The sequence below is a fragment of the Doryrhamphus excisus genome, chromosome 16 (assembly GCF_030265055.1).
Source record: "Doryrhamphus excisus isolate RoL2022-K1 chromosome 16, RoL_Dexc_1.0, whole genome shotgun sequence".
Taxonomy (NCBI): Eukaryota; Metazoa; Chordata; class Actinopteri; order Syngnathiformes; family Syngnathidae; genus Doryrhamphus; species Doryrhamphus excisus.
Genome location: NC_080481.1, coordinates 10,610,488 through 10,636,960, shown reverse-complemented (window position 1 = coordinate 10,636,960; position 26,473 = coordinate 10,610,488). Strand labels below are relative to the sequence as shown.

The window sequence follows — 26,473 nt, the reverse complement described above, 5'->3', positions numbered from 1 at the left end:
AATGAGGCCTACATGCATAAACATGATGCGCTACAGCAGCTCCCACAAACACACGTTGCCGCCCGTGTGGCTTGTTGGGGTCGACCCTCTCTGCTTTTAATTAGGCCGCTGCTGAAGTATTCTACGTGGATAAAAACGACTTCAGTGCTTTGTTTCATGACAACACAACACACGGCAGCTAGCGCCGTAGTCCCAGACAACAACCATAACACTCACTTCTACGCAGCAACACTTCACGACAAACGACACATGCATCATCATCATCACGTGTCGGTGGCGCCGTCCAAACAGCCGACCTTTGACCTCTCTAACCAGATAGCGTCATCATTAGACTTATGAATGCACGCTGATGTGTGCAGCGGCATAGTGACAATCACCGCAATGGGCGGCTTGATTATGTGAGAACCTCTTGCATGCAATCAGTCTTACATTCCGCATTTGCACTTCCTGTTCTGCACTTTGTGTGTCCTTGCTGCCGATTGGCTGTCCGGCTACTTAAAACCAATTGTTTGCAGCTGGGAGACCCCCCCCGGTTCCTTCTTTTCATGTGGACTTTTAATAGTTGTTACATCTTTTTATCAATCTTGGTTCATCAATATTCATTCATTTTTTACCGCTTATTCTCACAAGGATCGCGGGGGATGCTGGAGCCTATTCCAGTTGTCTTTGGGCGAGAGGCCGGGTACACTGGTCGCTAGCCAATCACAGGGCACATATAGACAAACAACCATTCACACTCACATTCATACCTATGGACAATTTGGAGTCGCTAATTAACCTAGCATGTTTTTGGAATGTGGGAGGAAACCGGAGTACCCGGAGAAAACCTACGCACACACCGGAAGAACATGCAAACTCCACACAGAGATGGCCGAGGGTGGAATTGAACCCAGGTCTCCTAGCTGTGAGGCATGCACGCTAACCACTAGATCACTGTGCAGCCTGGTTTATCAATATATTTTCATATAAAACCTCTTTATGACCTTCGATTGATTGAGAGTATTTGTAGTATTTTTTGTAGTATTTTGTAGTATTTTGTAGTATATGAAGTATTTTACCCCGAGAAAAAGATAACACTGGATTATTCTGATTTAGCCGAAAGGGCAGTGGGAAATAACGCGGTTCTACGGTTCTCATTGTTGGTTCCACCTAAAACAAAAGTAACCAAATAAGGCTCCGTGAGGCGAGAGTTCATTTTTACTCACCGGATTTTGGATCTTTCATAGATTAAAGCCCATAAAAGCAACAAAACAGTTTAGTGAGCTTCATTGCTCACTAAACAACACTTGGGTGATAATTTAAGACTTTCATATTTTGCTATGAAGTGGATGAAGAAAAAAGGAGGGGGGTCGACAATTTACAGCTTTCATTTGTTTTTACTTGCCCACATCAGAATTCTAAGTGTTGCCTGGAGTACATCAACTATCACTCATATCTACTGCAAGTAATTGTATACAAAGTCATTGGGAGTACTTTTTACATGACAAGCAGAAGCCTGTACTCAGGAAAAGTTAATGAGATTTAGAATGAAAGGTAAGGTAGCATTGATATTTACTTATGTCAGAATGACTGGACTAGCTTTAACGCCAACCCAACGTCACTTCCTGTCTGGCTCACCGCACCACACTTACAATGGCACACTCAAGCACAAATGCTATTTATGTCTTAAATGGCTTACTTATTTCAATATTTCCACTATATTGGGTAATACGACTGTAAAGGTGGCTATAGGGTTGTTATTTAATGTCTAGAGCAGGGGTCTCAAAAATTTACTTGGGGGCCACTGGAGCTAGGGTCTGGGTGAGACTGGGCCGCATCAGGTTTTCCAAAAAACAAAAAAAAAACGCATTTATTAAAAACAAAAAATTGTAAAAAACTTGGTTCCAATTTTCTACAAGAAAAGCTTTGATAAAACATTCCACTGTTCTCAAATATCTTACTTTTTATTTTTCTACTCAAAATAAGATGAAAAATAAATAAACAAATCAAGATTAAAGAAAATCAATCAATCAGTAATAAATCAATATAATAATAATAAAAAAGCGTCAAATAATAAAAACTTAAGAAACCACATATAGTTGGTGGGTAGACAAATTATTTTTTTCAGATTAAAATGAACAAAGCATTATTAGAGCCCTGTAGACATGACAAAACACGACTATAGTCACATTTATACTTTTTATTTACAACATATTGCGCAACTGCAGGGTCTTGAGACACATGCTAACTCGCAAACTAGAGAGCTAGCGACCTAAACGGTAGCCTTCAAGTTATTTCCTTTAAACTTAAATAGCCAAAAACTTACCACTTCCACACGGATAGGGAGGATAACTATTAACAGTTATTTAACCTTTAACATGAACATTATTACAAACGTAATAATTTTTTCTGGGTACATGATACCATACAGCATCCATATCAAACTTGTGCGGGCCGTACTAACATTAAACTTTCATATCAAGGCGGGGGCCTCCCGCGGGCCGCGTGTTTGAGACCCCTGGTCTAGAGGGCTCTAATGATGTTAAAAATCTATGGTACACTGTAAGGCACATTCATTTGGCAAACTAACTCAAACATGACATTTCGTAGTCCGTTTGTCCTGTACCGTATCATGCCGCGGAATTGAGTGCCCAAATGCAGCTCCATGCATTTTTTTTCCATGAGCACGACTGCTAAAAGGCCCTCCATGGGGCCAAAAAAAGTTGAGTGTCTCCCTCTTTGCTCTTCACCAACAAAACGAAGATGAATTTAGCATTTTAATTTGTCCATTCAATGGGAATTTGTACGTTTTGCAGTAAAATTGCAGTAAAACTGCAGAATAGCAGAGCATGAATGGTCAGCGTGAGTGCAGGCATCAGAAATACACAGGAAGTTGATGTTTCTGTAACCAGAAGATATAAAAGCACAACTCAATGCGTCGCCTTCTTGACCCGAGCTGATGTTTGTTGATCAATTCAAATCCCAAACGGAGGTGTGGGAAGTTCTAGGTCAGTATGTACCCAACACGGCGGAAGCTGTTACTTGGATCGGCAGCTTTCAGTGGGAGATCCATGACGAGCACGGTGGCGAAACAAAACGTTATGGATTACGAGGCCGAGTGGGAGTGTGAGGAGGAGGATGAGTTGGTTATCGAGAACGCTGAATTGGAAAGGTGGGAGTCAAGTCTTTCCAAAGCCGGATTTGTGTCGACAGAGCATAGCAATCAGTTGTTCCGTGCTCGGAGCGTCAGGGCGAAAGCGGTGCCAAGACTTCATTGATATTTTAAGGTGAACATGCAAATAGCCGCTCGTGTTTGTATCTGGCGGAGTCATATTTCGCAACATCAGCTCGGATTGATGCAGCAGTAAAAGTCGTGCTCACATCTCAGGACGAGCGTTTAACATCTGTAATGCCTTCCGTGAGCGTTGTACTCCTTTTGTGCGTATTTTCCTGTGTGCAACAAAGCTAATCCTCCTTGTGCGTGTGTGGGAATCATCCCCAAGGTACACCTTCTACAGGATCATTTCCCTGCTCATTAACTTTCTAAAGCTTCACTCTGTCATTTCGGCACCACAGTAGTGTGCACCTGACAGTTTGAACAGCGTCTGAAGGCTTCTTTTGCAGAGATTGGTCTTTATTTGTTGCAAATATGTTTAATGACTTCATATAGCCTCTTTTGGCTGGAAGGCACACAGACGTCCCTAAAGACCTTGTTAAAATAACATATGACTTAAATCGATGGTGTTGCATAATGCAAAGAGAAATGCTCTGCATCTGGGCAGTATTTTTAATCTGGGAAACGGTTACTCCGGGTCACAGACGAGCAATATAAGCCTAGACTGGTCGCCCATCAATGACCAGACAAATAGACACACCACTATTCACACGATGGACAATTTAGACCAGGGGTGTCCCAAGGGGCCCCCCGAGCTGCCCGTGCCGATACGGTTCCTTTATACCAGTTGCACAACTGGCTTGGCTGCAGGACCCGTCATCAACCCTTCATGACAAGTGGCAACAATTTGGCAAAGACATTGATTGACCATTGATTGAGAATTGCTGCATTATGTAAATGACACTCTGCTCTTCCAACATTATCAGCACTTGATATCATTCATTCATTCATTTTATACCGCTTATCCTCATGAGGGGGTGCTGGAGCCTATCCCAGCTATCCCACAACCATTCACACTCACATTCATACCTATGGACAATTTGGAGTCCCCAATTAACCTAGCATGTTTTTGGAATGTGGGAGGAAACCGGAGAAAACCCACGCATGCACATTGAGAACATGCAAACTCCACACAGAGAGGGTGGAATTGAACTAGGGTCTCTTAGCTGCGAGGCCTGCGTGCCAACCACCATTCCACCATGCATCCCCATTTGATATTGTATTCCTGCATATAAGTCAAGTTTAGTGTAGGATGACCATTAATAATAATAATAATAATAATAATAATAATAATAATAATAATAATAATCATGATAGCCTATTATTAGCCAAAAACACGCAATACAAATATAAGGCATTCAGAAAGCACATTGGAAGATGTAATGACATGCAGTGTTCTACACTGGTCACTAGGTGTCAGGAATTTGACATTGCTCAGACTAGCTAGCAGGAAGTGGTCCAAAACAGGAAGTTAAAAACAGAACAACAAGGAACTCTCCCAATGCCATTCATTCATTCATTTTCTACCGCTTTTTCCTCACGAGGGTCGCGGGGGTGCTGGAGCCTATCCCAGCTGTCTTTGGCCGAGAGGTACACCCTGGACTGGTCGCCAGGAATCTGGAATCGAACCCTGGTCTTCCTAGCTGTGAGGTCTGCGCGCTAACCACTCGACCCCCGTGCCAACCAATGCTAACATTTGACTCTATAATGTGTCTTATTTCCCCTTATTACATCCCCATATGGAAAGCAGTGACAAATGCATACATGATGTTGACAGACGGCCCTGCCTTTCACGCCTCTCTGCACTACTATAGGGGTGTTGTAGTATGTCTGGACAGCTCTAATAATGTTGAAAACCGTATTTAGAAGTTGTTATACAGGTTTTCTGGGCTGCACGGCGGTCGAGTGGTTAGCGTGCAGACCTCACAGCTAGGAGACTGGAGTTCAATCCCACCCTCGGTCATCTCTGTGTGGAGTTTGCATGTTCTCCCCGTGTATGCGTGGGTTTTCTCCGGGTACTCCGGTTTCCTCCCATATTCCAAAAACATGCTAGGTTAATTGGCGACTTTAAATTGTCCATAGGTATGAATGTGAGTGTGAATGGTTGTTTGTCTATATGTGCCCTTTGATTGGCTGGCAAACAGTCCAGGGTGTACCCCGCCTCTCGCCTGAAGACAGCTGGGATAGGCTCCAGCACCCCCGCGACCCTCGTGAAGATAAGCAGTAGAAAATGAATGAATGAATGAATGAATAAACAGGTTTTCTATGCTTTAACTGCAAAAACATTCAATGTATAAATAAGGATTGCTACTTTATGGAAACTCACTTATCACGGTCGGGTCTGGAACCAATTAAAAGCATCTGTCAGAAGGACTTCATTGTGTCTTGTGTGTGTTTTGCGTAGGCTGATGTCAGGTAGCCTGCATGAGACACCTTCTCTGCTTCATATCGTGTCCAAACCAGTTAGATTATCCAACGTTCTGAACTTATATAACCACTGGCACGGCTCTATTTTTACACTCTAGTGCATCTGCAGCGTGTTCAATCGTCCAGCCCCTCCACACTCCTCCAGGTATGCGTTGAACACTTCGTCGCTTTCATCCCGCCACCCAACCTGCGCGTTATCACATCATTTAATAAGATTTATATCATCGCAAAGAATAATTCTGTGTGGGCTGCCGAGGAATGTTGCTATATCCAACTCACCCTTCCTCCCTCTCCTTTCGCACCAGCCCACTCGCACAGTAATTGAGAAACTGGCAATACTGAATATAGAAAAAGAAGAAGAAGAGGGGGTGTGAATATGTCCACAGTTGAGTGGCCAAATTCTACCCACTCTAACTCAATTGTGGAAGTCCTTATCAAAACATTTCAGTGGACATGTGTGACATGGAAATGATTAAGTGGAGCATTAGCGATGAACATATGATGAAAGACCGTTTGTTGTGTTGCATTCGATTTTCCTTTTGTTTTATTTTGGGAGAGCAAACCTCCATGATGAGTTTGAAAAAGCCTTGGCTGTTTTATCGTCAATTCTAAATGCCAAGGTAACTTTAAAAAAAAAAAGCCAACACAGACTCAATAACCTCACTTTAAGACTTCAAACTTTACCACATTATTTGCCAATCCTGCACCAGAAACTTTGAAAAACATCTCCAAGTATAAGGTGATAATTATTTCATGGCAGACGTCCCAGATCTGGAAAAACAAGCGAAGCAACTGTTGCAGATGAGAACGGCACTACAAGTGAGATTTCTTCTTTTCTGTTGACCTAATTGTTCTCCATTTACTTAGCCGCCATCGCCATGGTTTATTATATGAAGATTTCACACAACAGATGCTTGCCTAGACTCAACAGCAACAAGATGGCGCTATATAAACACAGACACCGACTTCTATGTCCTCATTATATTTTGGTAAAGGTGTCAGTAATTGTTTGCTGCGTTATATCTCAGGTCAGAACAGGCACAATCATAACATAAAAATAATACATAATGAGACCCACAAGACGCTAAAACTCAACTCTGAACCCCTGAAGTCACTTCCTGTCCTCCATGAGGAATGCATTCACTGCAACCCACGCAAGAACAAGTTTTATTTACGTCTTAAATGGCGTATTGTCTCGGATTATATCTTACTATATTGGAGAATGCAACTGTAAAGATGATTATAACGCTCTTAAAAGCGTCTCCTAAGGCGCAGAATTGTCCAGACTGTCTTGCTGTGCTAAAGAATTAGGTCTACTCTGATAGACTAATTAAGAAATGTCTCTCCTAACTTACTTTTATTTAAGGAGGCTTTTTCATGGACTTCTTGTAATAAAACAGTAAGTGAGTAGGAGGTTGCTGGAAGGTGAGAACAAACCCAACAACCTTCCCAGGCTGCTGCGAGGACACCAGCGCTGTTTCCAGCTCCGTGTATATTCTTTCCGGGCATTATGGGAGGCTGTTGGAAGAGTGTGCTTACGATTCATTAGACGGAGGGCTGACTGTCCTCATTAGGCCGGCGACAGCGTGATTGGGATGGTCTCTTCTGAGGTGACCATAGGTAATTAGGCAGAGTATCTGTGTAATGATGCCCCACTACTGTCACTCGCATTCCAACACTGACGTGACCTTTTTGGGGGGGGCTTAAAAAAAACAAACTAATATTGGAGAAAACGAGACAAGTCAAAGTTTTTGCTTCATTGGCCAACTTCTGAGACTATGTATAAGTCCAATGATTAAAACAAAAATGATTTTAAAGTCAACATTAAAATCTCGACCTTGTGATTTAGGCCAATGTGAAAAAAAGACATGCTGAGCAGCAACACCGGGACCAAATTCATGTCTGAAAGCAATCTGTGAAAAATGTCTGATCAATGGCCTCAGCATGGAGAAAGGAGATGAAAAGATGTCTTTTGTGAAAAGGAGCGTGCAGGGCGTTTTGTTCAGCTTTTCCTTTTTAACCTCAAGCTTTTGACCACAGAATACATGAAAGGCCAAGACGATAAAGCCGAATCTCAGTGTGGCTTTTTTTTTTCTCTTCAGGACTGAGGACTCCTCACATTGCATATGGTGCCGATGAAAAACTTAGAAAGCGCTGGTATGCTTTGGTTAGGCAGGAAGTCATACTGAACCTAACCATACATAAGGGCAGAGGTCAGGGCATTCATGTCGTCCATTTTTGGGCCTGCCTGCCAGCCTGCCTGCTAGATTGCTTTTCAAATGACGCGGTCCCAAATAGCCACTTTTGATAAATTCTCATATTTCTACATCTCTGTGGTCCGTCTGCTTCAGGCTCCCATTACACAACTGTGCCACCTTGTGACACACTGAGTCTTTTCCAAACAAAGCCTCAACATGATCTACCGCACGAAGCCGTAGCATCCAAATGAGTTGCATTGCAGCCACCGAGATGCCCGACGGTACATTAATCCACGCCAGATTGGAGCCTATATGAATTATGCTAAGAACCTTATCTGTTATTTCCTCTCATCTCCTGCTGGGTGAATTGATTGCAATTTTTTGCTCCTAATCCACAGCACGCCGTGCATCTTGGGAGACAAGCAGGGAGCCATCTTGAATAAATAGAATTTGGACTTGACAAAAGCCATCTCCAGCTGAGCAATGAGAAAGCATCCTTTTACCACTGGATCTCCCCTACGACGCCAGATGACACTAGAAGAATAGCCGAGAATGGTTTACATCAAACTGTATTGATTTCCTTTTACTGGCTGAACACTTTCTAATGAAATATCATCACTGACTATACCACGGTCATAAATGACGCCATCTCTATCAGTCGCCGAATACCCTTAAGACCAAGCTAGAAAGCGTGTTTTAATGAGATTAATTTGAGTGCTGATGAGCAATGGTCTGCCACCAATTACCTGAGCCATAATACCATTTTGCCGCACCCCGCAGAGCCGTGCCAGTATTCATCCAGCGCAAAAAAGCATCCATCATCCCATCAGCGTTCCACCACATGATGCGATGCGACAATAAAAGACAAACACCGTCGTCAGCTGCGGTGCTTTAAAAGCCAAGAACAGCGTATGAACACAACACAGACTGGAGGTTGGTTCCTTTATTGTTACGAGGTTCTGCAGTAAAGCAATGCTATGAGCCTCCCCTGATGTCTACTTCCTTTTGGCGGCCTAGACACCAGCAGGACCGCAGAGGGATGACAACGGGTGAGTGCAGCAGCCAGGAATCAAACATTGCTATGATGAGGTGGCGGTGAGGGCTTTTATTGGCCTCTCTCCATCACACCTGTCACACAAGATTGGGTTTGGAGGAACGCGCTCCTCGGCTGAAAAGGCCAAAGTGGATTATGGGAGCAGACGAGCTTGGAATGGAATAACCAACGGGATAGCGGTGTCTGAATGCAAATCATAATAGAATTATGAATGACTTGTATAGTTTTGCACGTCTAAGAAAAAGACACAAGTAGAACCTTATTTTTCCAGAAATCATCATAAATCCTAATATTTACTGTGACGCTATTGCCTCTTTCACATGCATCCTGCACAACAAGCACATCAGAGCTGGAACACAACATCTGGCACAGAGCCACGTCACTTCCAGCATTGTGTGTGACATATATTATACAACAGTCATGTGTGAATCCTTATATCGATGCTTACATGCATATTAAACGGGTATCGCTTATAAAGCATTGATACAATTTAATAAATGAACGATCAAAAGCTTAAGACCACTGCTCAAACTATTACAAAAAAACTCTCCAAACCACATTCTGTGTGTTTCTGTGCCTTTTACACAGAACAGCAAACCGGAAAAAAGGTGAAAAACTGTGCACAAATGGAAGATTGATGTTTGGCTGGAGGGTTCAGGACCAGTCAAGTCCGGGTAAAATATATACTGCATATGAATTGCAACACAATTGTCATTTTTTTAGATGGTTTACATGTACAGTAAGCTCCGCACCAATCTCCCACCCCCACCTTCTCTATCACATTGCACACAGAAGGATGCTATGTTACAATCAGATGCCGAATGCTAAATGGAGCAACTGATTCACACATTTAGAGGTGGTTTGTGCAAAAAAAAAAAAAAAAAAGGTGCGTGTTGTTTTACAGTACATAGGCGTTAAATGTTAAACAGCACTGCTGTCCACTGTCGGGATTTGAATATGTGTCATGCTTAGTCAGTACAAAGCATTGTGCACACCAAATCCCATCATACAACAATGATAAATGTCAGGCTATAGTGTCATATTTTTTTCTGTCTTCGGGCAAGAGGCAGGTTACACCCTGGACTGGTCGCCAGCCAATCACAGGGCACATATAGACAAACAACCATTCACACTCACATTCATACCTATGGACAATTTGGAGTCGCCAATTAACCTAGCATGTTTTTGGAATGTGGGAGGAAACCGGAGTACCCGGAGAAAACCCACGCATGCACAGGGAGAACATGCAAACTCCACACAGAGATGGCCGAGGGTGGAATTGAACTTGGGTCTCCCAGCTGTGAAGCGTCAGGTATGCTCAATTTGTGTGCTGAAATGGCAGCTACTTTGTTGCCAAAAAAAAACACAACCAGAACGCCCCTTTAACTTAAAGGCTGCACTTGTTAAATTGTAAATATATTTACGAGTTGCATCTAACTGTAAGGGAATACGGTACTGACTAATGCAACCCCTGTGAACAGTGGGGATTTACTGCAATTTTAAAAGGGACCTAGTATGTTTTTCCACTGTTCTGACTTATAAATCTTGTTACAATGTTGAATTTCCCTTTTAAACGATGCCAAAGCATCAGATAATGACATGTTCACATTTGGAAGTGAGTTTTTTCTAATGTTTTACTGATGTCAATGTGATCCGGACTTCCTTATATGGGCTGCAGATTGCCTGCACTCAGTAAACGTGGAACTACGCATCCGGGAGTCCTCAGGAGCGCTTGGGAGTGTCACCAATCACAGCAGAGTGTGTGGAATAAATTAAACACACCATTTGGTTGGGAAGCAGAAAATCCATGGAAACACTGCAGAAAGAGGTGCAGAATCTGGAAGATCGAGAACAGGGGTCCCAAACACGTGGCCCGCAGGACACTAGTTTGAGGCCCCCACCTTGATATGAAAGTTTAATGTTAGTGCGGCCCGCGCAAGTTTGATATGGATGCTGTATGGTATCATGTACCCAGAAAAAAATATTATGTTTGATTAATGTTCATGTTAAAGGTTAAATAACTTAATAGTTATCCTCCCTATCCGTGTGGAAGTGGTAAGTTTTTGTCTATTTTAAAGGAAATAACTTGAAGGCTACCATTTAGGTCGCTAGCTCTCTAGTTTGCGAGTTAGCATGTGTCTCAAGACCCTGCAGTTGTGCAATATGTTGTAAATAAAAAAGTATAAATGTGACTATAGTCGTGTTTTGTCATGTCTACAGGGCTCTAATAATGGTTTGTTAATTTTAATCTGAAAAAAATAATTTGTCTACCCACCAAATATATGTGGTTTCTTAAGTTTTTATTATTTGCCGTTTTATTATTATTATTATTATTATATTTATTTATTACTGATCTAGAAAGTAAAATACCTCCAGAATAACAAAAACAAAAGAAGCAATGTTTAATTGTTTAGAATATAACTGTTATGCATCACTAGCTGGGGCGCTAAAGACTTCCACAAGGTTACGCAAGTTTCCTGACTGATCATCTCTTTAAGTTTCCTCTAATTTCCTTCTCGATTGTGTTATCATAGCCGCTCTTCCTAACTACGTAATTGTTTCAGCTTAAGTTGCACAATGAGCACCGCGTTGCCATGTAACTCTCCGCTGCAATTATGTTGATTGTTTTTGATGGAAAAAAGTTCTTTGTTTCACTGGGAAGGGGGAGACGAGACAGCACGCAAATACCTCTGCGGTCGCTAGGTTGATGTTGGGAGTCCATCTTTATTACGGTCATCAGGTTTTTTTCCCCTCTGCACCGACAGCTTGTCAAACACGGGTTGCAGCGATGCTCTTAACCCAGCTTGCCCTGCGGGGGAGAAGATTTCACCTCATTATGACATCACATCACCGTTCCACGTCTTTCTGCTGCATTATGCATTCATATATGTCAATGAATTGCTCCCCCCCAACCCCTCCACCCATCGCTCATTTGCGCTCACGCACCTTTTGGGTGCAATAAAAGAGGCGATCAGAGTTTGCAGCCACTGACAGGGAGTTGTCACTGAAACCTGCTGTTGTTGGACGGGTGCCTGCAACATTGTTCATTACTCACCAAGCTTGTCGCCCTAGACAGGGGAGGAACAGCGGCCTTATTAAGTGGAGACCTGGAGCAGCCTTAGGGGACACACACACACACATTCCTGCAAAGTTTCAAACCGAGAAGTTGAGGCTGACAGCCCAAATTGTACACTTTGCAATGATGGCAGGTTTTGCTGAATTTCGACTTGTGGATGTGGCCGTCAGGCAGCCGAGGAAGAGAGAGGGCAGGTGGAATTGTGGCTCACTTGGACAGGATCCCGCTGATATTGATCGGAGTCGCTGATGTCTGTCTGGCTCATTGTATAACTTGCACGAGAACACATTCAATGCTCCCGACATTGCTGAACCTGGAGCCTTGTTTCCATAGTAACTCATCTCTCGGTGCCTCTAAACATAGCCCTCTTGACTGACTGCAGCTCTGCTCACATCATCAAGCACAGCAGAAGAGCGGCGAGATGTATGGACAATAATGTTTCTAACTTGAGGCGCTGGTCCAAGGCGCCCCGGTGTACTTGTGCATGAACATGTGGAACTAGCGCTACAAGAACAAGAAGGTAGATAAAAATGGCTTTTTATTCCACTAGATACTCATCTATCTTTCGAGAAGCAACATAAACAAGCCATTGCTTGTCGAAAGACGCATTCTTAATCACCAACTATTCATCTCACCTGCAACGTTGCACTAAGTTTGCAAAATCTGAAAATAGCATCACATCTCCAAAGCAACCTGCTCCATTTACGCCTGAAGCAAAATGGGAGGCTGCCATAAATCATATCCCAGTGCACTTGTGACGGTTCGGGGACGAGAGGGGAAACTGGTTGCTGTGCCTGTTTGCTGTTGACATGAACAAAAAGTGTGGATAACAAAGGAGTTCGGCCTTTTGTTTCTAAAGTACCAGTTGCGACTCAACAAGGGATTCCAGTGAGCGGGAAGCATTATTTCTTGATGAAGAATTTGCTGATGTCGGAGGCAACTTTGTAGGCCGCGGAACTCTTCCTCATCTGGCTTCGCTCCTTGGCCTGCTGAGATGTCCTCTGCGGGAAGAGGAAAAATAACCTTTGAGCTTCTTGTTCATTGTTTTGTTAAGGTTACATGTTGGTGTTGCTTCACTATTATATCAGTCTACTCAAATGGTTCTCCTTTTCTTTGGTACAACGATGTAAGTGTGTCTGTTGAGGATACGACCTTCAACAGGCAAGGGTGGCCTGTAGGATATGAGGTAGCGTTACCATCTACTGCTCTGACATGCACTTAACAGCCTGCAAATGTCTTTTTAAATGAGCATCATCATTTTCATCATGACCTCATGAAGTGTGGAAGTGGCACAGTTAAGAGTTAGACTAAAACGTTGGATGGCTGTCATGCACAATGTCATAGAAGAAACAGATCGCACTACTTTGCTGCAAGGCAGAGCGCTGTTGATTTATTTGCATCTAGTTTCTGCAGGTCACAACATTCAGCGAGATTCTCCGGTCTCTCAGTTCTAACCTGAAGACAGTGGAACCTTGGTTAGCATCATTCATGCGTTTCAGAAGGTTAGACTTTAACCAAATCAATGTTTCCCACAAGGAATAATGGCAATCCAATTCATCTGTTAATGGTTTAAAAACACTTACAATGCATACAAATGACGAAAGAAAGAAAGGGATAAATGAACATTCAAGGTCACTTTTACCTTAATGGAAGACAGCATTGTTGACAAAGACAGCGATGTGGCGCCAAGATCTACTCAGACACCACCTTTGTGTTTTGCTGAGTAGTGTTTCTGACTTTTATTAAAACACCGGCACTTTCAACGTTCTTTGGCTCCTTTGGGTGGTCTATTGTTATTTTGCAGCCACTTCACCACATGCGGGGTGAAACGTTGGTTAGCATGATTTTTGGTTTAAGTAAAATTTACACCACATTTTGGCTTACAATATGGCGACCATCTTGTTTGGGTTATTAATACACTGCAGGATTCCAACTGCGTTCACACTAAAAAGATGGTTTGATGATAATAGATTGTCCTTGAACCTAAGTAAAACTAAAATCATGCTGTTTGGTAACAGCAGAAGGGACACGCACCAGCAAATACAAATAGACGGTGTGGACATTGAAAGGGTGAACGAAAATACATTTCTGGGGATCACAATAGATGAAATTATGAGCTGGAAACCTCATATTACAAATATACAACATAAGGTGGCCAGAAATATTTCAGTATTGAACAAAGCAAAATTTGTTCTCAATCAGAAATCACTCCACACTCTTTATTGCTCTCTGGTTCTACCATATCTTACTTATTGTGTGGAAATATGGGGTAATAACAATAAAAGCAATCTTCACTCGAAATGTACTGCAAAAAAGGTCAGTAAGGATAATTCATAATGCCGCCTACAGAGAACATACTAACTCCTTATTTCTAAAATCACAAATACTTAAACTTGCTGATATAGTTAATCTTCAAACAGCTAAAATAATGCATAAGGCTAAAAACAACCAATTACCTAAAAATGTCATCCAATACTTCTCTACAAGAGAGGAGAAATATGATCTCAGGGAAGAACTACATTTGAAACACTTACGTATATGCTAGGACTACGTTAAAAAGCCATAGCATTTCAGTATGTGGAATCAAACTATGGAATGGATTGAGTAAGGACCTCAAACAATGCACAACGATGAGCCAATTCAAGAAACAATACAAGCAATTGATGTTTGCTAAATACAAGGATGAAGAGTCTTGAACCAGTCATGATGTGCTATATATATCACTATATTGACACTTACTATGGTACCCATTATGTCATTGTATGGTCATATCACCTCATACTTCAGTACGAGGTGCATTATTAAAAAAAAAACAACAAAAAAAAAACCTTAAACTGTATTATGGAAAGCAGGAAGTGAACAAATGTTACAGTTACTGATTGTAAAAGTACCAGATGGAGGGGTAGGATTTAATAAGATGTGCTTCTTCCTACTCCTTTTGGAGATGTGGACCTGTGAACTGATTATGTGATGCACTCAATTGTAATCTGATGCATGTTCAAATGAAATAAAACCATTACCATTACCATTACACAAAACATCCCTGTCAGCATCGTGTTAGCATGGAAACCAGAAGTCATCGTTCCCCACCTCCATTGCTGGTTGTCATCAGCGGTTGATGTCGTTCTTTGTTAACCTACACAAATAACGGCGGAAAAAAAACCCAAATAGAGCCAAATAAAGTAGCAAGTGACACCACACTATTGAAATAACTCATGGCAAAATATGAAGGTGGTATCTGTATAGATCTTGCTGCTTTTGTCTTCAATCAAGGTTAAAGTTTAATTGTTTTCTTCATGTGAATTGGTATTAGGATAGTCTTATGTACCAGGGCACAGAATTCGGTGCTGCGCTCTTGGCGGCATGAGTAGTGACTAGTTTCCCTTTTCAGATCATCGCTGCAGTCCCATCTTGACAAAAAAAAAGTCACACTGGTGCGATACAAAGGCACATTTCAGAAGACAAGACTTTTATTCTGACATCCCCTGCTCTCTAATCTGTCTGTTGAGGAATCGTCTGTGATTATGAGATACACACCAAAAGCCCTCAACACACGCATGTGGCCTTTTGCAGCAGATGCTATACATCACCAAGACATAGCTGCCTGTTGGGATGTTATTACTGGCAGGAGAAGGCTGACCATGTATCACATTACTGCTACCGTAGATGATCCTCAACGTGAGGGATGACTCTTTCTTTTAACCAAGATAAAAGATAACTCTCGCCAAGGTGCAGCTACAAAGTAAAGGTGGACAGATTTCTTTTGGCCTGGTGCTGAGTGATGCACTTACAGCTCTGTGGCAGACGGTGCAGAGTGTCTGCAGGTTGTCCAGAGAGCACTGTCCTCCCCCACTGTAGACTGGACGGATGTGGTCCACCTGCCAGAAATCACCTTCCACCGGAGAGCGGATCATCTCGTTTAGCTGTGCTCACACACACACAAACACACACACAGAATGAAAAAGAGAGAAACACTACCCTTGGATGTTCTCTCATACCGCCTCAAATTGCCAAAAACAAGCTGTGATTGCACTACCCACCCAAACCATCCATCTATGCTCTAACTGATTTTTTCCAACAGAGGTGATGTGTTTAGCTCTCACCGAGCGCTACATTTGCCTGAAGTCTTATTTTATAACACACACACACACGCACACACATAGTGAAACACGCGCATTCAACAAATACTTGCACCTTAGGGGCACATCTGCAATGCGCCTCATAAAAAGCAATGACAAAAACAAATAGGGAGCACTCCTGACAGCTCAGCTTGGTGCATGAATGGTGCAGGAAATAAAAGAAAGACGATTATGTCAAGGTTTCTCTGCTAGAGACATAGAACAATCATTGAAATTCCGTGCTGATGACCTTTGACATTATGGAATAGCGTTACCCACCTACAAGGCATGAATGTCCTATATTTCTGTTCAAGTTTAAACTTTATATCGACCTGTACTGACACCAGGGCGTTGTTTTTCTGCAAGATGTCATATTCTTCTTGACATCTCTTGTGTGAATACCAGCCATTGGATTTCTTACCCCCCCTTTTGAACCTTTCCTGTAAACTGATCTGCAGTAGTTAACCAACACTTCATCCAGTTTTTGTTCAGTGGAAACACAAACTACAGCAAACAGCAGCGTGAGCACCAAAGCCACTAGATGGCACACAGTAATGACATCATTCCCTCACCGGGAAAGCATTCCAGCACTGCCTAATGGTAGTAGGCTTCCACAGCGAGATTTACTATGAAGCAGCGTGAAAACACAAAATACCAAGGATGTTGATCACATTTGAAGACACAAAAAGCACAAATCAATCAAGAACTAAAGATGATTGGAAGACAAGCCTGACATGAGGAGTTGTAGACCAAAAATCTATTTTCCCACTGAGAGTGCTACTTTACAGACATTAAGGTGGTGAGATGGAATTGATCCCAAAAGATATAAAGATAAAAGCTATAAAGAGGCCAGCACAGAGGGGTAGAAAGAATGTCCATACACACATACACAAACCAGAATAGACTGAAAGGCACCGATGTAGCACCATATAGACGTGTACAAAGTAACACGCGCACACACAATAGGACTTCCTGTATGAAAGAATGAGGCGCTAATCTTAAGGCTTTTCTGCCACCATGGCGTCTTATCATGCGGCTGAGTTTGTTTCCCCTAAAGCTCACCGCATCGATCCGCATGATGCTGCCGCCGGCAGCGGCACTAGAAAGCCGGGTGGAGGGATAAATATAAATGTGTGTGTGTGCAAGGAGGAGGCATTGAGGAGCGGAAAGGTTTGCCGGATAACAGCCAGTCAAATCAAATAGGCTTACTGGTCGGGGCCTGGCACCGGGGGAGAAATCAATGGCCCACCAATCCATTTACTGGGAGCTGGCCCCGTGGAGGGAAGATCAATTTGTGTGTGTGCGCATCAGTTATTATAGCTTGCACAAACACAAAGGTAGTTAGCTGGCCAGCTATACTTATCTACATAAGGAGATTAATTACCAAATTCCAACCTGTTTGAGTGGCAGCTGGGCAAGCCACGTGTTCTCCAGCATCTCTTTTCGCTGGGACGGCGGCGCATCGCGGACCTTCACAAACAAGTCATGAGCTTGGAGGCCACAGTGCTGGCAGATGCCCTGCTCCGCCTCCAGCACGCGGGAGCGCATGTACGTCTGACTGGAGCGCAACTGGAATTCTTCTTGGCACCTAAGGGGATGGAGAATATGGAATTGACTGCACTATGTCACATAGACTAGACATAGAGTAGTGTGAAAAAGTGTTTAATTTATTTTTTTTCCATTTGTGTCACATTTAAATGTTTAAAGATCATCAAACTAATGTAAATGATAACAAAATTCTACAGAAAAGTTTTTAAAAAATGCAGTCAAGTGTTTGTGATAAAGGCGGCACGGCGGTCGAGTGGTTAGACCAGGGTTCAATTCCACCCTCGGCCATCTCTGTGTGGAGTTTGCATGTTCTCCCTGTGCATGTGTGGGTTTTCTCCGGGTACTCCGGTTTCCTCCCACATTCCAAAAACATGCTAGGTTAATTGGCGACTCCAAATTGTCCATAGGTATGAATGTGAGTGTGAATGGTTGTTTGTCTATATGTGCCCTGTGATTGGCTGGTGTACCCCGCCTCTTCGCCTCTCGCTCGAAGACAACTGGGATAGGCTCTAGTACCCCTCGCGACCCTCGTGAGGCAAAGCGGTAGAAAATGAATGTTTGTGATAACTTGTGCTTGTGGACCACTCATCTTTGCAGAATTGTTGTAATTCAGCCACATCTGAGTTTTTTTAATAACCTTTTTAAGGTCAGCATCTCAATAGGATTCAGGTCAAAACTTTGACTAGACCACTCCAAAGTCTTTGTTTTGCTTTTTGTCAGCCATTCAGAGATGGACTTGCTGGTGTGTTTTGGATCAATGCCCTGCTGCGGAACCCAAGTTGGTTTCAGCTTGAGTTCACCAACAGATGGCCGGACATTCTCCTTCAGGATGTGTTGGTAGACCGCAGAATTCATGGTTCCATTTATCACAGCAAGTCTTTCAGGTCCTGAAGCAGCAAAACAACCGCAGACCATCACACTACCACCACCATATTTTACTGTTGGTATGATTCTTTTTCTGAAATGTAGCATTACTTTTACGTCAGATTTCATGGGACACGCTTTCCAAAAATGTCATCTTTTGTCTTGTCAGACCACAAAGTATTTTCCCGAAGGTCTTGGGGATCATCAAGATGTTTTCTGGCAAAACTGAGAAGAGCCCTTATGTTCTTATTCTACAGCAGTGGAACTCTCACTCTTGGAACTCTGCCATGCAGGCCACTTTTGGAGTCAGGAACACTGACCTTAACGAAGGCAAGTGAGGCCTGCAGTTCTGTTTGGATGTTGTGGGGTAATTATGGTTGTATGGCCACCCTTGGGAAGGTTCACCATGATGCTATGTTTTTGCTAACACTTTTTCCACACCACTGTATTATCTATGAGGAACACACAACTGCAACTTTTACCTGTGGCTACAAAATCGAGTGTCCCAGGCCCCACCGGTGGTTGAACAGGCCTTCTGACAGGATAGACACAGTGGGACACCATGGCTGTTCATCGCTTGCAGGAATCCTGACGATGGCTGCTCACTAACTTGTTTCCCTGAGCTGCAAAGAGACACACAGCGTTTAAGCGCTTGGCAAACAACCACAAACATTAGCGTTTCTTTCGTTACAGTGGAACCTCCAGAGTGAATGGTAAACTGGAACTGGAAAAATATGCTTCAGAAGTCACACACACGTTAGTTTAGTAGTTCCCACAAGGCATCAACAAACCTTGTGAGACTATCTAAAGGCTCTGTCCCACTGCGCCGTTTTATGAATTCCATCTGAAAAACAACAGCATACGTTTTTTTGGATTTTTTTTATTTGTTGATGTCGCTAACCGTTTCAAACTTCAGACATGTTCAAAATGTTTCTGAATTTTAAAAATGTATGTTTTCACAGCCATGACATATTTCATAACTCATTGTTAGGCTCGGGCTGCACGGTGGTCGAGTGGTTAGCGCGCAGACCATCACAGCTAGAAAACCGGAGTTCAATCCCACCTCCAGCCATCTCTGTGTGCAGTTTGCATGTTCTCCCCGTGCATGCGTGGGTTTTCTACGGGTACTCCGGTTTCCTCCCACATTCCAAAAACATGCTAGGTTAATTGGCGACTCCAAATTGTCCATAGGTATGAATGTGAGTGTCTATATGTGCCTTGTGATTGGCTGTACGCCGCCTCTCGCTCGAAGACAGCTGGGATAGGCTCCAGCACCCCCTACGACCCTTATGACGATAAGCTATAGAAAATGAATGACTGAATGAATTGTCAGGCTCCCTCTCCTGCAGGGCAGTAAGTCGCTTACGGGACTCAAAGTGTGCGAGATAGTACTCCAAAATGATAGAATTCCAAGACAATAGTGATCCAAATATAACTTGTCCAGGAGCTCCAACTGTAGAGATGTGTCGGAGCTTGGCCCTTTGTAAGATGCAGACTGTGTGTATGTGGATAAGCCTTTTTTATTCATTACTCATACTTAAGCAGACATTACTCAGGCATGGGATGTTCTGAAAGCTGGGATGAATGAAAACGTTAGTCATATAAATCTGATGTTTCTCAGATGTATTTGGACATTACTCATGCTGTTCTAGCTGCTGTGATGATAACTGCAGAACCAAAAATGCTACTGAGCATCTAGATCAGTATATTGCTCAATATAAACAATACGAGGATCAAATATCAATAACATACAATATCAATGATAATTTTAATAATTTAATATAAATAAAATGTATTCTATTGTATTGTTTGAAACCCTCTTATGTCGATCAGGCATCTTGTAAGGCTGAGTAGTTTTACTGTATTTTACTTCTACATGTTTTTATTTTGCAGTGGCTAACTTCTCTTTTCACGTGTGTGATGGCGGTGGCAATACAAATATCTCTCTCGCAGTATAACATCACTCAATTACAGCAGTTATTTTGGTTGTAATTGTTCATTTCAAATATTATATAATGTGTGCTATCATTTGGTCCTCCACAATAATTATAATGTCAAGTTATTAACAATCTAGCAATCTATGTTATCATCATCAAGGCAAATTCCAATGTGCTCCAATGTGTTTTTTTAGGACAGTAAATTTGGGTGTTTGCCACATTATCCCAGCAGGGTGCAGGAGCCACATTGGAGGGGGACAGATGGACGAGAATCTTTTCCCGTGGTTTTGTGTTTTCAGTTTCATAGAGACCAAGGCAGAAACACTACAGAGAGATATTTGTGCACTGATATGGAGAAGAAACTCTCTAAAAAAAGGAACATTGGGTTGATGGCAAAAGGTGGCATCAAGAGACCATTATGATGCCAGCAATGTCTGTGGATGAAAGTGAGTCAAGAATAAGCCCAAATAAAATGAGAGCGGTCAGAACATTGGAACAAAAGTTGAGTAATGGTTTTAAAATACATTACCTGTAACCTTGTTTATTCACAGTGCAAGCGAGCATGGGGGCCTTAGGTCCCAGAAGTAATGCTATGTCTCCAGCAAACAACCGGTTTGTTTACCACCAAACAATGGCAGCGAGCGGATGAAGGCCTCCAGCTTTCTGTCAAATATCTTCATGGTTTAAACTTTGGTTGAAACTGTTTTGGGTTCTGCCAGCGCCCCGTGGGGCCGGTGGCTCTCTCCGGTAATTGGAACCCCTGCCTGTTGTGCTGGGTGGGGTTTGCTGAGTCTCTCAGCATACTCAGTGACAAAAAAACACACAAACACACTGGGCATTTCAACAGACCACCAACTCATGAGACGATGCATGAGCCTAAACCAAGATTTTAACATTAATTTTACAAAAAGCAAAAAAAGAAAAATGGAGATTAATAAACCACTGTAAACCCTACGACAATAGGCTACGTAACTCTGTGTGTGTGAAGGTTTTTTTCTTAACAGTCATGATCTATATCGTGTAAAGAACTGGGAATACTTTCTGTTTCCCAGAGTGCTTGGCTGTTCTTGGCTTTTTGCATAGTAGTTGGTTAATATTCTGCATTAGCGTTGGTAGTGTATTGTCTGTTTTTATCCACATATTGTGTTGCTGTGTGTGTCAGTAGAGCTGTTGTCAGGCCACCCAAGACAAACAGCTCCTAGGTGAGGGAGCAGACGGAGCTAGTGCGGATCTGCTGGGAACATCTGGCAGAGTCCCCTGTCAAAAGCTTTTCCACCTCAGGGAGAACTTCAACCATGTTCCGAGGGAGGTAGTGGACAGTGAGTCTAAGTGGGCCATGTTCCGTGCCTCCATTGCGGAGGCAGCTGATCGGAACTGGGCCATAAGGTGGTCAGTGTCTGTTGTGGCGGTAATCCCAGAACCCATTGGTGGGCATAAACCATAAGGGATGACGTCAAGCTGAAGGAGTTCTATCAGGCCTTTTTGGGACCCAGAGGTAGTAGTTGACGGGTACCGGCAAGCCAAGCAGTTTGCGGCTCTGGCTTTCACTGAGCAAAAGCTCATGCGACCTGAGCAAGGGACATGGGAGAAACCTGGGAAAATCATAGAGAACAACTTCCGGTGAGGGAAAGATGGAACACAAAATCTACCGGAGGACTGATGCCGATCCAGGACACGTTGGAGAGACTATGTCTCTCAACTGGCCTTGGCTGTTCCCACCAGCCAAACTCGCATATGTGGGAGAAGATGGATGGATGGATGGATATTGTAAATTTTTAAATGTATCAAAATATTTTTTTCAGCAAAAGGCACCATCACAAACACGTGCCCGCCTTACAGTCTCACACCTTCCAGCCATGGCACAATCCATAACTGTTTAGTATTAGAGTTCCACTATCAGTAAAAGCACAAGTGGCAAGTGAGTGGCAATTTAACAGAGAAACATCTTGCACAAACACTGATGTGTGTGTGTAGTGTGTGTTTGCTTCTGTACCCACGGCTGCTCGCTCCTAGGCTCTGCTGTAGAGTCTTAGCCAATAGATTGTATTATGGTCTGTATTTGCTGAACGAACACCCACAGCGGGCCTTTGTGCCTCGCACAGAAGGTGGATGCAGGTCTCCATGGAGACAGTGAAGGGAAGGGAAATACATTTACTCGCAAAGACGAAGGGGCATGATGAGACAAATCACCTTAATGGGCAGATGATGAAGCCTCATCTCTGTGTTTTTTGCTTTGATATTGAGCAATACTCCTGACAGATTGGGAAATTGTGACTATTTGTGCGCTGACAAAAACTAAATATGAGTTTGTTTTGCCTCTAGGATATTGTCTAACTCAAAATAGGTTGGATTATTGATATAATATATAGAGATGTCATTGAAGTGCGAATTGTGGCGGAAGCAAGTCCTTGTGGTTATAGGTGCTGCTGTCAACCAAAATAGAAAAATTAGGCCCAGGCTCAGTTGACTGAGTGACAAGTGTCAATTAAAACAACACCCTTCACCTTCATGTTCATTCATTGACCTCGTTCTTTGAACCTACCTGTCTGAGGTAGAGGAATTTAGCGACAAGGCTGACTTCCTTTTGGTGAAGAAGTTGTCCTTGGCAACCAGCCGCACGCTGCCTCCCTCTTGCTGGGCCTTACTCAGTGACGCTTGGGCCACCTCGTCACGGCTGAGGTACCTGTGAAAATGGAACCATTGGGGCTGTTAGAGTACTTTACATAAGCAGTGTTGTTTATGAAGAGCAACAAGGGACACAAAACACGCGGGGAACGTGATGGGGAACGGGGTGTTCTTTAAGCTATACAGTATGGTACAGTACCAATGCAGGTATAGGAAGCATACATATCATGTCATTAAAAAAAAATACTGTGCATAACAACGCACATTCTTCCTCTAAATGGTTATTTTCATTGCTCCATTTGTGTCTACTCTACTTCTGCTCTCCCCCTGTTGAATTCTGGCCATTTCGCCGGTGCAGCAATCTCATTTTCCCCACAGGGGCCGTCAATCATCTAATCTACTCCATCTCACTAGTCGCTGCTTTCCACAGCCAAATTTGTTATCCCAGTGCAAAGGTGTGCAAGTTGAAAACTGCACCCAATGCCACATGTCAATCTGGACAGGAATTAAAATGACCTGGCCGTGTCAGAGTTGACAAGAAATACAGCAGAGGTGTTGGCACAGTGAATTAAAAACTAAACAAAAAAAAAAAAAACTACCTGTGACATGCTTGATCTAGTGAAAGGAAACCTGCCATTGTTGGTCTTTTAAAACAAGCAATGGCACATTCATTTTCTATGCCGCTTAATCCTGCAATGTGAATTAATAACCATTTGACATTTCTTAAAACTACCTGCACAGGTACAGTGAAGACACTCGAGTTCCTCCATTAAAGTCCAACTGAAGCTGCTAAAACTATACTGTTAATAGCTGGGTATTAAAATGAGAGAAAAAAGCATCAGAAATCTGCAATATTGGCATTCCAATACATGCAGCTGATTCCAGACTTTTGTTCCTGAGGTTTCATTGATAAGTTGAGTTGTGTGTTGTCTTCTTCATAGCAGTGGAAGTCAATGGAGTGTTTTCTCATGATGTTGCCTAAGGGGACCATATCAAGGCTGAACAATACAGTTCCTAGCACGGAACCCTGTGGGATGCCATGAGTGAAATTCATGTGTCTGGATTCTTCATTATGAATTGATACAAACTGGATTTGATAGGAACGCTGGGAAATCAGCAGGTCCTTTTCGTGGTGTAAAAAAAAAATGTTTGCCCATTTCAATTTTTTTGTCACACTTAAATGTATTGGATCATCAAACTAATTTAAATATTGAAACATATTTTTTTTTAATGAAATTTTTATTATTAAATCATTCACTACCAAATACGTTTTTTTTCAACTCGACTGCTATATGTCACTGCTATACGCTTACGTTTGCACGAGAGACACAAAGAGGTGACGTCACAATGCAACTTCACAATGGAAGAGAGCATGTTTGGGGAAGTTTTAAGCTGAAAAAACAAGGTGGAAAAACTGCATTTTAGAAGTGCATGTTAATTTAGCCATCTTTATGCTTGAAAATGCTTAATTTCAGCAAAACATGTAAAATTTGCTTCATGAAAAATATTTTTAAATCCCATGATTGAATGACGCTGTGAAATTGTGGGGAACAACTATACAGAATATGGCAAAGTACCCAACTGCTCATACAGTTAAAATGCTCATCTTGGATTGGCCTTTTATTGTGGCCAACCTAGGCACACCTGTGCAATTCTCATGTAGTCAAATCGGCTGAATCATGAACTATGGGAGCAATAACAAAAAACAACCTTCACAAAACTGCCAGTGAAGCAGTGTGTTTGTAAATTGGGAGTGATGTGAAACTGTATAGGAGTTGGAAGGCACTGTATGTACGTACTCTATTGTTTATAGTCATACTCCGGTCACTCAATTTTTACAAATCAGCACCGATGTGCACATTAATGCCATCTGTAAATAAAACGGTCAACTGCTGTTGAACCACACCAAATGTATGAGAAAAAATTTAATCAAAAGTAAAGAAAGACAAACCATTTAGGCCCCTACCGACAACTAAAGAGCTGTTCCAAAGACGTATATTGGAGTGGCGATTGTGGTGAGTGCTCTGTGGTGGCCAAATTCCCCTGGGTGGTATAAAATAAAGAACAATAATAAAATAAAAGCAGATTAGCCTCTGGGTGGTGTGTGTTTTTTTTTCCACAGGAGATGGCGTTGTGGCATGAATCAATAATTGATGTTGTGCTGAACAAACATTTGTTTTGACAGCCATGTTTGATCAACATTATTGCTTGCACTGACACCTCAGAAATAAAACTAATAACTGGTATGGCTTAAATATTAAAGGCCACTGAAGACTAAGTTTAAAAACACCTGGCTCTTTAGATTCTCATATGACATCTCAATGTATTTCTGTTTTTTTTAGATTGGAGAATGAAGGAATGCAGGTAGAAGGTATGAAATAAATAAAAATGAGGCACGATAAGAAGCGGAAGGTAGAGGAAGGAGACCCATCTTTCTGTGGAAAACTGGAGGTAGATGAGGAAGAAGGTGAATCACCATCAAACAGACGAGCTTCCTTTGCTTCAAACGGTCACAGCGCACCACAGGAAACCTGCACACGCTAAATAAGTCCAGCTGTGCTTCTGGCAGAGACGAGTTGTGTGGGTTTACAGCTTTTCATGTTGCAAGGTGCATGGATAGTGCAGCCAAGCAACTGCAGAAGCTTTCTATTTCATTACTAATTTGAATGCTTTTGGACACTTCACCATTACACCTAATGGAAGGGGAAATGGGACCTAGTTCCCACAATGTGGTTAGAACAACTTCCACTCCTCTTTCTGTAGAATGTAGAAAGTTCAACACATTCTACTGCACAAAAATGTATCCATTTGTACAAAAACCATATAAGGTTGTCCTCCAAATGTTAAGGTCCATGTGGCATACCTGCAGACCTGAGAAACCTCAGGTGTGTGAAAACAGGCTAACGAGCTGCCTCACCAGCCGGTGCCCGCTGAATACGTCTTTGATCAATCGCCATGCTGCTCTCCTGCATGGCCCGCCACGGCTTCACTCCACTTGAGGTCAGCTGTCAGGAAACTCAAGCTGTTTTTTGGAAATTAAAGCATTTGGCACCAGATGACCAGTAGTGAAGACATGGAGGTCTCACCGCTACAGAAGAAACTATCCTTCAGCATAGTAATGAAGACTAGAAACCCACAATACCTGCAACCTCACAGTCAGAAAGGCACAACGGTCAAGAGATTGGATCAAGTGATACAATCTGCCTGTTTTTTGGATTTGCTTTCTGGAATTTTTCCACTTGCCTGGAAGAGACACTTGCTGTCAAAGGGCTCTAATTTTGTGGCACAGCTCAAGGTGGCGGACCATGGACCGCAGCAGTAATTTCGTCCAGCCAATTTGGTAGACTGGGCTGCACCGAGATGGGCGTGGTGGCACAGCAGGGGAGGTGTCCACATTTTCAGCTTCGCGCAGTGAAAATTTCACGACAAAACAGCGCGCCAAAGGTGCACTGAAAGATCACCAGCTTCAACC

General features: G+C 42.6%; 1 protein-coding gene across 2 annotated transcripts in view; it reads right to left on the bottom strand.

The window, feature by feature from the left end:
* Positions 1-12,413: 12,413 nt before the first annotated feature.
* zranb3 (zinc finger, RAN-binding domain containing 3) overlaps positions 12,414-26,473 on the bottom strand; it is a 65,462-nt gene continuing 51,402 nt past the window's right edge. The window contains exons 19-23 of one of the 2 annotated variants that reach the window (XM_058052377.1): positions 22,919-23,059; positions 18,922-19,062; positions 17,423-17,615; positions 15,701-15,832; positions 12,414-12,910 (exon numbers count right to left, since the gene is read on the bottom strand). In XM_058052377.1, coding sequence (XP_057908360.1) covers positions 12,812-12,910; positions 15,701-15,832; positions 17,423-17,615; positions 18,922-19,062; positions 22,919-23,059 — 706 coding nt within the window. In that variant the 3' untranslated portion in view covers positions 12,414-12,811. The remainder of the gene's footprint in view (positions 12,911-15,700; positions 15,833-17,422; positions 17,616-18,921; positions 19,063-22,918; positions 23,060-26,473) is intronic. The other variant, XM_058052378.1, reaches the window with a different exon arrangement.